Consider the following 12,445-nt stretch of genomic DNA (forward strand, 5'->3'; position numbering starts at 1 on the left):
TTTCCAGTCTACATGCCCTTTTAGCAAAGGGCATATGTTAGTCACCACTAACTGAACAGAAGATGATGTTTTGCACAACTTTCAATTGTTTTTGACTTTATTTGCAGTGTCCAGCGATGGGAGTTGGAGTGGATCACAGAGGAGAAATAAACCTTGCTATCAAATATATACCACCCGGCACTTTGGGTAAAAATTGATCTGTCTTTCATTTGGTGTTTTTATGGTCTAGATTCCAGTTATATTCTCTCTGAGTTTCAATTTGGTTGAGATTTATCAATGATCTTTGAAAACTCCAGTCGGTATATCTTATTCTCCATCTCCTGCTGGCTAATTGGTGAACAGAATGTGCAGTGTCTGCTCAGTGCTGCTTCAGTTTTTCAGCTGGTTAGTGTAGTCGAGGCAAAAATCTAAACTTGTGTTCCAGCAATGTGTGGCAGCAATCCACCAATATTCAACTAACCTGATTTTGTTCATTCTTAAATCATTTGTAAAATGAAAAATGTTGTGAGCATTTGAGCAATTGTCGACTTTTACCTCAATTTTGTGGAAGATTTATTGAAATTTACAGTTCCTTTACTTGCAACAGTGCTGGACAAGAACCTTCCTATCTCCACCTTACCACTTTACCATTAAGCAAGAAATCTTCTTACCAAAAAGTTACTCTTGGCTCACTAATGTTGTACAAAGACACTTTATTGTTTTTGTTGAAGAACCACAAATCATTATTGGATGCCAGTATATACTCAGGGAATTTTAGTTCCTTTGGTGAATTTATAATTCACTTGAGGAATGATGTCAAGAAGATAACAGATAATGGCTACGTAGTAAACTTTGACTGAATATTTGCACTATTGGATCCAGTTGCAGAACAAGTTAATTGGAAAAGTCATTGACATAAAAGACGGTGTAGTGAGGATGTTTGCCTAGGGATCTTTTGAGAAGGTGAATGGTATAAGAGTTACCTGCATATAACAGATCAGATCAACCAAAAAGATCGAGTCCAGATTGATCAATTATTGACCCAAGTGACATTTTTACATTTCAATAAAAACATTGTTTTTCAAAATTAGCTTGAACATTTGTGATCCCAAATCCCATTGTTAGATTGGCCATTTTCCTTTGCTTAGTATCACTCTGTATAGTTACATTGTGTATTTCAACCTGAGTGGGACATAGACATTGCTGTTTTTTAACTACTGCTAAATAATGAATGATCAAATGAACATCCAAGCGAAATGCACAGATTTGAGTGACTAATAATGCAGAGGTTCTTTTATTACCCCTCTGTACAGTTTATCTAGCTACCACACTGAGATTTTATCATTTTCAGGTTTGCAATGAACAGTGCAAATAATTCTGGAATAACTGTAGGGCAAGTTTTTAAAGTTATCTGATCATTAAGCTACTATATATACTGGTAGTTATTGACTCCTTCTGCCTGTGTTACGTACTTCACATATAGTTTGGGTCTGTAATATTCATCATTGTAGAAGAGCAATCAGGCCTATTAATTCTGGAGCCTACTTTGTTTTCTTGTAAATAGCAGGATGTCTGATGGCAGCATGGTGATCATGAGAGGAATCTTCTTTTTTTAGGGCTCTGTTATGATTGCTTGGGACAGTTTAGTTCTGATCAACCATCAGAAAGTAGAAAACCTTGATACATTTCTTCAATACCACATTGTCATTTTAATTTACTGCATTTTTGTTTTGGAAGTTGAAATATTTGCTTTTGAAAGGACTAATTTGCACTTTAAATAATTTATTAAGGTGCTGGAGATCCTCCCACTGGAGAGGTACATATTTGGATGAAAAATGCCAAGGATTTGCCCCAACTTCGATCATCTGGAGTGGACTCATTTGTGAAATGGTATTTTAATAGTTGTCTCTAATTGTTCACTGAATTCACAGATTTATTTCAATTTCAAATCCACAAAGGGGTTTGGAGCAAAAGGGGGATTTTTCATTTCATTGTCCCACGTATTTATTGTCATTCATAAACAAGATATTGGCCTGGATTTTGTCAGGACACAGAGTTGAAAACAAATGGGGTAGAGTAGGCCTGACAAGTTCAGATGCCCTTCAGGTACACAAGTGGTCAACATTGAACCTTCCCCAGGATTGAAGTTCCCACTGGTGGAGATATCATCCATTGAGAGCTGTCACCCAATCAGAATGTGGCAGCTTCTCATATTTCCAGCAGCAATAAAAGTATGGGTTTTGGTTGCACTGTATCCACCAGAGACCCAAGATTGTTCTGGGGCCCCAGACTAAAGGTGAGTATTATAATGGGAAGAGGAGTATAGGAACTGTGGCCACAGAAGTCAGATACAAGGGCCTGGGAGCTGCACCCCATTCCCAACATCAGGTCAATGAGTGCACACACAGTACAGAGAGGATAAAAGCACCTTGTTTCTGGCCTACTTAGGCAGGTGATATCTGTGGAACTGTTTAAGCTTTTAGTGGTCTGGAGTCATGCTTTGCACATATCATTGAAGCTCCACCACTAAAGGGACCTGAATGAGATAGAAGATACTGAAAAGTTTAACCCTCCAAAAATAGGTGGGGAGGTTTTTTCTAAATGAGGGGATGGGTCTGAGTGGGATTCTTTTTGGAGGGTTAGTGTGGACCCAGTGGGCTGATTGGCCTGCTCCCATGCTGTAGGGATTCAATGATTTCAAAAAAGAATGAAGATTTCTCAAGCTTAGACTGTGATCTCCCCTCAGGACCACAATCTGTCCCTCCCCAGAGGATAATCTGCCTCCACAGAGACCGAGATGTCTCTCCACTGGCTAGGGCCTCAATTTCTCCTCAGTCGGGTCTCTAAAGCCAAACCAGGATCATTCCCAATTGACTGTGTTCTCTTTTTCCTAACCCTCCTCAGGCCAGGATCTCTCTCTGCATCTGACTATAATCTCACCCCACCGTACCCCAAGAATTGTGATCTCTCCTTGGGTCTGATCTTCATCCCCTGACAAGGATTATTTCTGCCCAGACTTCAACCTCCGCGATACCCTGTTATGTGCCCCATGCCTAATGACACCTGAACCATTGCAAACTCCCAGTCCACCCTGATCTCTCCTTGTGGAATCTGTAATTTTTCCATCAAAACTGTGATCTCTGTCCCTTAAGACCACCATCTCTCCACACAGATATACTCACTTACTCTCACACACAGACAGACAGACAGACACACACACACTTGTTTATAGTTAAAAATCACACAACACCAGGTTATAGTCCAACAGGCTTAATTGGAAGCACACTAGCTTTCGGAGCGATGCTCCTTCATCAGGTGATTGTGAAGGAGCGTCGTTCTGAAAGCTAGTGTGCTTCCAATTAAACCTGTTGGACTATAACCTGGTGTTGTGTGATTTTTAACTTTGTACACCCCAGTCCAACACCGACATCTCCGAATTAACACTTGTATATGGATCTGAAAGCGCTCATACTTTATTGAATACAGTAAGCATCACCTATTTCATCAGAGTAAAGAAAGAGCTATACAAGACAGAGCTGACGTCAATTTGCTCAGAACAGTCCTATCATAATGTCGAGTATAGTCGTGGAATCTGTAAATTGTTGCAGTAATACAATAAACTTCCTATTGTTTATCAACAAGACTCACCCATTCAACCAAAACGGTAGCTATCCTTACTCACGCTGTACCACTTAGGGGTTGAAGGGACCAAGACCCTTAATAGCCACACACCCTTTCCCCTCTAGCCCCACCCTTGACTACAATGTTTCTTTTCTTCCTCACCACCATCCTTTGCTCACCCACCCCTGCCGACATATACAATCTCAACTGCATCAGGAAATAAATCAGTTATGATACCAGGCTAATTTTATGAAATAAATTGGAATTTTAGAAGTCTTAAACCATTTTTCTTCCCATTGCCTGAATCAAGCTTTACTCCACTTACTTGTCATGTCCTCTGCAATACCTAATTTATTCCTCCATCTATTCTGTTCGGTTTAACTTGCCTCACTATTTATCCCTCAGTTATGTGCTTCCTGACACAAGTAAGAAGAGCTACCAGAAGACTCGGATTGTGAAGAAGGATACCAACCCTATTTATAATCATACTATTGTATACGATGGCTTCAGAACAGAGGATCTGAAAGAAGCCTGTGTTGAACTGACAGTATGGGATCATGAAAAACTGACTAATCATTTTCTGGGTGGACTCAGGCTGGGGTTTGGCACAGGTAAACATATCATTTCTCTTTGTGCTTGTTGTGGGTGGAACTTGATGTCCTCCATGGAAAGATTGTAGACCTGGCTATAGACCCCCAGCATGAACAGCTGCACAGTTTAGTTGAGTGGGGAATGATTGTCTCCTGTCAGTGATTCCTACAAAAGGACATGAGATAAATGATGGTCAAACACGTAATGTATAAAGGACTGGAGGAAACGGTTAGAGGTGATTGGGTGGGACAAGTCCATGAACAGATTTGGAAATAAGGACAATGATATATTAGTTCATGCAATCATATTGGAATCAGAGAAACCATTACAAACTGCCTTGTGCAGAAAGAAACATTGAAATTTGTGTCTTAAATGGCCTAGTTGTTTTTGGACATGGGATGGGCAGTAAGGACAGTTTTCCAGAAATTTACTGGAAAGAAGCAAGAAAGGTTGTGGACAATATTTTGTACATGAAGAGCAAAAAGAAATAGCCTTTAACTGATTCACATGTGTAAATAGTGGGTTGGGGGGTTCAGCTAAGTACCAAGCATTAGCTAAAGGATGCTGATTCTGAGACAACAGCCAAAGGGATTATCAGAATTGAGATTACAGGCATACAAAACAGGGAACAGAAAAACTGCAATCTTTCCACCATCCCAAACTTTCAGGAAAAACCAACATATGCAGGCTTACATCCTGAATAGGCAGTTGAAAAGGATTAGGCTGTGATCGTGGAAAATGCTATATTGTCAATGCAGTCAGACTCACATTGCATGTGACACTTGTTACATTGGTTAACTTGCTATATTTCGTAGTGACATGTTTATAATTCCCTATCCTGTTTATCGTCACAATGCATGTTCATAAAAAATGATACATATCTCTATTATTGTTTCTGCGCTTTCTACTGCTGATGGAGTTGAGAATTATTGTGCCTGAATGCAACATAATTAATAACCTGATGCCATCTAGTGACATAGGATAAATAGGCAACTACATATGCATGAGCATAGCTTAACTTTTTCAGCTACCCTTCAGGATTCAGCAGCACATGTGTGAAATACTAATTTGTTGGAACTGCAGATACAGAAAACTGAGATCCAGTTTTCTCATTATGATACAATAGGCCACATTTACGAACCACTATTGTTGATTCTTGTTGATCTTTCACTACCGACTACTCACTTCATCAAGAGATTTCCCATATATCAATGCTTAATTTAATATTGCATTTTAGTAGTTGTTTGGATAGACAGCTTCTCTTCCTTTCCAATATACTGAACTGGATTTACTGTGGGCTTCTGGAGTCTGAGTCAGGATCAAATGAGGATCTTGAACTCACATGTGCCAGAAGTGCACTAGCCTTGTAATTAGCTGCATTATCCTTTGCTGTCCTTTTATAGATGGTAAGTGGAATGTCAATGCTGCCGGTCCAGAGTGAGAATGTTTCTAGAGTTAAGCAGAACCAGTTGGAAAGGTGTACCTTGCAAGGAGTAATGCTGATAGAGGCATTATCTGAACAATGAGCTGTTACTTATGTGGCCACTATCAGGGAGCTATGGACCTGAAGCCCAAGAACTCTCTGTACATCAATGCTGTTCAGGGTGCTGCCACTAACTATACTTTTCTGTAACATTTGCACCTCGGACTTACCCAGATTAATCTCCATCTGCCATTTCTCGCTCCTGCCTGAAACTGACCTGTGTCCCGCTGGATCCTTTCATGACCTTCTACACTATCCACAGCTCCATCGATCTTTGTATCATCTTCAAACTCACTAAACCACCCAAATACATTTTCATCCAAGTCATTTATATATATCACAAACAGCAGCAGACCCAGCACCTCAGCTGAAGGAGTCATATAAATTTCATTTGTGTATGTGTGAGGTCAGTGGAGTTAACAAATTTTCATACCGTTAATGCTTTAGGTCTTATGTTTTACAGGATATAGTTATGGAATCCCAGTAGAATGGATGGACTCTACAGAAGAAGAGATAGCTCTCTGGCAAGACATGGTGTCAAATCCTAATGAATGGATACCAGGCTCCCTGCTACTTCGGTCTCAACTGGGAGGCAAGAAGCTTAAGTGAAATAGCACTTTGTGCACAAAGACTTAATCTTGACCTTTACTGCCAAAATATTATTTGTCAATCAGCAACTGAATTGATAGTGCACTTAGAAGACTTGATAACATGAATCAAGCCTTTTTGTCTGTTTCAAATATTTTCACCTTGTAAAATGACTGAATGTATGCCTTTACAGATTTGAATCTTAAATTCTTTTTAAAGAAGCCATTTCAAATCTTTGTACAAAATCTATTTTCTTAAAATTCTTGTATCCCAACTTTCATTTGGCCCTCTACATTTCTATGGTAGTTTTCTGTGTCCCATCTGTAGTCTATTCCTGCTTGAAGTTTCTCAACAACACTGGACATGTAATTTCAATGTTATTTCTCTTCCATCCTGAATAATGTTTTGCTGAAATATGAAAAAAAATTAAAAGGATTCAGCAAGTCTTGCAGAATCTGTGAAATGGGAAACGAGTTAATGTTTTGGAACTGTAGGTTACAACTGAAAAGCCATTGGCCTGAACTGTTAACACAGTTTCTCTCTTCAAAGATGCTGCCTGAGCTATAGAGAATTTCCAGCATTTTCTGTTAATCTAGACTTTCAGCATCCATAGCATACTGTTTCACATAATTATTTTGTTGAAGAGATTCTCAGGAACACTCCAATGTTTTATACCAAAGAATGATGGAATAGCTCTCTGTACCCATAATTTTCCTTTACAGTGAGCTTCTGGTTTCAAAAATGATGTGGAGATGCCATTGTTGAACTGGAGTGGACAAAGTCAGAATATCACAACATCAAGTTATAGTTCAACAGATTTATTTAAAATCCCAAGCTTTTGAAGCACTACTCCTTCATCAGGTGATAGGTTTCATCTGATGAAGGAGCAGCACTTCAAAAGCTTATGATCTTACCTATTGTGAGACTTCTGACTTGTTTTCAAAATGCCACCTAGGAAGTTTCTGAGTAGAGGCCAGTTAAATAAATAAGAACCCTTTCACCTAATTTTTGCATATCTTTTAAAATAGTTCCTGTTTTTTTCCTGACTACACAATAAGTCAAACTGAATTCCTACATTTGAATATTACCAGTTGAATGTGCTGTGAACAGGCCTGAAGAAATACTGGTCAGAGATCTGACATAGGAACAATAGTTCTAGATAGCTCCTGAGATATATTGAGACTTGCTAACCCTAGCAGTTAGTAATATGGAGGATGGTCTTTACATCCATTTTGCTTTAAAGGACTCTTTAAATTTAATGTGTAGGTGATTCCCCCTCCCTCCACATTAATTAGCAGGTGTAAAAAATTCAGTTGCAAGGGGTTTCAATTAAGAGCTTGCCAGTTCTCATGCTTAAACTGACACTAATGTATGGAGCACTTTGAGGAAATTAGGTTTTGCTCAGAATCTAAGTGCTGCATTTACTTCCCTTAAGAAATGCCATAACTGAGGTCGTTCAGAAAATAAGTACCATATGAAAGGATCTTAAATAGAGCCATAACATCCATCTGGCTAAAGTTGGTTAGAGACTCGTCTGCACCTGTAGGATTGGAATATTATTGCCATAGTAGAAATGTATCTGTCAAATTGTTCAGTTAGGTAATTGCTGTTTCATTATCAATAGAGGAATTATTTTTTGTAGATTCCTTTTTAGGTTGTTTGTCTCACGTTTCAAATATTTGGATTGTTGTATGCAGTACATACCCCACATTCCAAATGCGCTTGTTTTATTGCTGTAGTATTAACAAGTAGGAGGCAAACGATGTTTTAGATAAATGTTGAAGCTTCCCTCAAGTCATATCATAACTTCTTGTGTTTAACCACCTGCTGCTGTGTTGTGCACCAACAATGTATTTGTTGTACATATTAAGTACCCCTCAGTTAATGACAGTAATTTAAACTTTAGGCATTACCTACTAACTACAAACAGTAAATTGCATTGGTGTGCTTTAAATATGCTGATGCTGCTTCAAGGATTGCGTCATCTAGCCACCTGACATGGTTGGAAACTTTATGTAATTTTTTAAAAGTTGAAGTTCTAATTGAAATGGGTGAAATATCAGTGAAGTTTGTCTATTACAATGTGAGACCATTTATGAATTCATTCCTCACTTTCATTTACCTGCTATATTTAGCAGCCTGATAAAGGGCTAACTGAACATTGTGATCAGAGAAGAATATATTTTGACATCAATATTAGGCTTAACCCTTTGTTATTCTGAGTGATGGACAAGATAGCTATTGATCACTCCATTTCTAACTGGACCACATTTCAGTTGTGCATAACATCTTCTCCCTGTAATTTTCTCACTGGAAACAATTGATCTGTTGAGCAAAAAGGCATGAATAAACCTTAAAAATTTGAGGTGTGGTTGTATGCCTTCACCTCATTCATAATATTTTTAAATCTCTACAACCTTCTACCATTACTTAATGGTTTTGTCGCTGCTATTTTCTGACACAATTTGCATTTCAATGTTTACATGTTGTAATATATTTCAGTGTTTGATTAGCTGGTATTTAATTTTTATTAAGATGTCATAAAGCTTTTTGGTGCAAAATCAATGGATCTCAATATTGTTGAATTCAACTTGCATGATGCCATTATTGTTTTTTTCGAACTGAACTTAAGAAACGAGAAGTGGAAATTTGAGCTATGATTTCATTTTTGGACAGATAATAAAAGAAATAATAAGTATGTCAGGTTCTTTTGTTGACCTAAATTTTTTTTAAGGTTAATCTAACTTGAAAAAATATAACATCAAGTAGACGAAGAATCTATGGTAATATGTGGGTATAATAATATAATAAATTGAAATTACATTTGAAGGTGTTCTGTTTTCTATTTTGCACTGGTCATCAGTACTTTTCTTTAAATAACATTTTTCTCCTTTCTCTCTTCTTTCTCTTTCTTCACTACTCTCTCCCACCTGACCAAGTTCCAAGTCCTGACTAAATAAGCATCGTTGCACTGTAACATTGACATTAACATGTGACATTGCATCCAGCATTGCTACCATTTCAACTGATCCTGATTCTCACTGTTCACATACATACTGAGTTCCATCCTGATTTTATTCTATCTGTTCCCCTACTTCAAGGATGTTAACATTTTGTTTGTAGTCCTCAAATGAGAGTGGGCCAGGCCAAGCTGGTCTCTCTTGTTAGAAATTGTGGCTATTGCAGTAATTCAACAAGAAAGATAGAGAGCACGTAGATTAATCAGTTAAAGTATCTATGTCTTTGAGTAGGAACTGTTCTATCTTGTGCTTTAAATCAGGACTACTGCCTGCACACTGAGATACCAGGCTGGAATATAACTTAAGCTGCAGATGGCTTCAAAGACTGTTTGCTTCTTATCTCTACATAAGGTTCTTCCAACTCCTTAAGTAACGCTCCTTTATTTACAATTGTTCATAGTAGGTTATTAAATACAGTCTCTAAGTCTACAGTCTAAGACCTTTCTCAATGCTTGTACCAGACTGGTGGCTTCTGTCTTACTTGGCCTCCTCCATTGCCACAATGAACCAAATTTAAACTGGAGGAACAACACCTCATCTTCCACCTGGGCGGCACGGTGGCACAGTGGTTAGCACTGCTGCCTCGCAGCGCCAGAGACCCGGGTTCAATTCCCGCCTCAGGCGACTGACTGTGTGGAGTTTGCACATTCTCCCCGTGTCTGCGTGGGTTTCCTCCGGGTGCTCCGGTTTCCTCCCACACTCCAAAGATGTGCAAGTCAGGTGAATTGGCCATGCTAAATTGCCCGTAGTGTTAGGTAAAGGGGTAAATGTAGGGGTATGGGTGGGTTACGCTTCGGCGGGTCGGTGTGGACTTGTTGGGCCGGAGGGCCTGTTTCCACACTGTAAGTAATCTAATGTAAGTAATCTAATCATACAGCCCAGATGACTCAACATTGAATTCTCTAATTTTAGATAACCTCCCTTCCCTTTCCCCCAAATCCCTTCCCAGCCCCTGCCCCTCCCTTCAACTCCTCCCAGCCACCTACCGGATTCATTCCTCCCACTGACCAATCAAGTTGTATCCTTTGCCTGTCTTCACCTATCCCCACTTCACCACCCTGTCCCGCCACCCCCTTTATCTGCACCTCTCCATATCCCCACCCTCGGTCCTGAAGAAGGGTTACACCTGAAGAAGGGTTACACCTGAAACGTCAACTCCTCCACCTCCTGATGCTGCCCGGCCTACTGTGTTCTTCCAAATTCCTGTTTGCCTACCTCTGTCTTACTAATGTCAGAGTCATGTGCTTAGTTACATTATCATAACAGACATGAATTTCGTTATATCACAAGAATCAAACTTAAATGTAAAACTGATGGTGATACTGAACTCCATACTGAAGTCAGTAACGTGGCTTCAGAAAAGAAATGAGAAGTTTAGCATTTTGTATTCAGTATGCTTCAAAAATCTTGACTATCTGGAAGCTCAAGTGTTGAGTATAGTATTTAGGACTTTTCACTTCTACATTGTCTCCCTCTGCTTTTCCCTTGATGCTGCTCCTGCATCAATATTGTGCCCTGTTAACATCTCAGGACACTATCTCATACAAATGAACCTATGACTTCCTTCTATGCCTTCCTTTGTATTCTCCACAGCACACATTTTGGCAACTATTGGTGGTTCTCACTGAGTAGCCAATCCCCAACAGACTACATTCTTGGCTACCCTTACCAACTCCTCTTCACTACATACTGCCCCTTAAAGACTACACCTGAAGACATGAAGAAAAGTTTAATGTTGATGGCATGTAGCTCCATCTCTATCAACGAACTACTCCACCTTGCCTTGCTGCCAGAACGGCCAACATTGGGACCCCAGGGGCCCATATAGTCCTCCTGTTAACTGTAAGAAAGACCAAAGTCTTCATCTCCATACTTCATTTTAAATGAATCTATCCCCTTCATAGTCACTTTTTTAGATTGATTAAAATTGTACTGACTTAAGCTTAAAAGCAAAGTCTGTATTGGGCAAATGTGGAATTGACAAGAGACTTATGACTAGCACAAAGATTGCACAAAGTTTTAGGAGAGTGAATACACATCTCCAGAAAAGTCCAGTGGCCTGCACTCTAACAATGAAACTCAACAAAACACAATGTAATTGTGTCATCCAAAGTTTAATAATGTTCTGTGATTTCATACAAAGCCATGATTTACCAGCATATTCTTCAGGGTAACAAGATTTGCAGTTGCCCACCTGAGTGCAGGCATGTTAGTGAGTGGGAGTTAGGGGCAAGTAGTAGTATGGAGTTTGCTGCTTTTGAATAGGGATCTCATGAATTGTTTGGGCTAGAACAAGTGGTGATCAGCTGCACCCACAGCATCAGCACCAACAATTCAAAGTTTGATGAAAATGCAATGCTGTACTAATGCAGTTCCTGGCTTTTCTTAATCATGTGATCTATGCTATGAAACACACTTGCTATGGGCAGCCATCTTAAAGAAGTTCTAAGAAAGAGAGTATACAAGCAACATTGTACGAATTGAGCATGTAACATAGTGCACAGAAGTGGAACTGTAATTAGTGCTGAAGATCTGCACAGAAGCACACCTACAAAAAGAACACAAATATTTAGGGCTGCTGAAAGTTGCTAAAAGCTGTTGGACATGAAAAATAAGCAACCATGCAATCTGTAGCTGAATCACTGGGTTTGCCACATAATTGTTGCAAACTTTCCACTTCTGGCTTTGGTTGAAATGAAAGGTAATATGACTCAGAACTTACCAAGCTCTGAGACTGCTATAAATTTAACTGACAAGCCAGAATATCTTTAAGTAACTATGCTTTCAACACTATTGGAGAGAGACTGTTACAAAGTGTATTTCACACTAAGTCTCTCTGAAGAACAGATAAAAACAGACTGCATAAATTTTTAAAGCCTTAAAGGTACACTTTGAACCTTAATTGATTACAATATATGAATGGTATGTGTTGAATATTATAAAGATCAAATTTAAAAGAGAATATTTATAGATATTTACCAAGCACTAAAAAAATTGGATTAGAACAGTTGGGTGCTTGTTCTTGACAAGTGCAGACTGAATGCACAGCAGGGCATGTTCTGTGTTGTAGACATCTATGACTCTGTTTGTGACTACATTAACACAGCTTGCAGAATCCTGTTAATTCAGGCATGTGAAATATGATCTCATTAAAGAAAGAATC

The 12,445-nt window shown here is 39.0% G+C and overlaps 1 protein-coding gene across 7 annotated transcripts in view; it reads left to right on the top strand.

The window, feature by feature from the left end:
- Positions 1-8,962, top strand: part of LOC122557280 (uncharacterized) — a 118,101-nt gene extending 109,139 nt beyond the window's left edge. For all 7 annotated transcript variants that reach the window (XM_043704806.2, XM_043704811.2, XM_087991992.1 and 4 more), the window contains 4 exons: positions 108-186; positions 1,770-1,869; positions 4,006-4,211; positions 6,138-8,962. In XM_043704806.2, coding sequence (XP_043560741.2) covers positions 108-186; positions 1,770-1,869; positions 4,006-4,211; positions 6,138-6,283 — 531 coding nt within the window. In that variant the 3' untranslated portion in view covers positions 6,284-8,962. The remainder of the gene's footprint in view (positions 1-107; positions 187-1,769; positions 1,870-4,005; positions 4,212-6,137) is intronic.
- Positions 8,963-12,445: the final 3,483 nt, after the last annotated feature.

The sequence above is a fragment of the Chiloscyllium plagiosum genome, unplaced genomic scaffold (genome assembly GCF_037043375.1).
Source record: "Chiloscyllium plagiosum isolate Xiang-an unplaced genomic scaffold, Cpla_swu_hap1 HiC_scaffold_11, whole genome shotgun sequence".
Classification (NCBI taxonomy): domain Eukaryota; kingdom Metazoa; phylum Chordata; class Chondrichthyes; order Orectolobiformes; family Hemiscylliidae; genus Chiloscyllium; species Chiloscyllium plagiosum.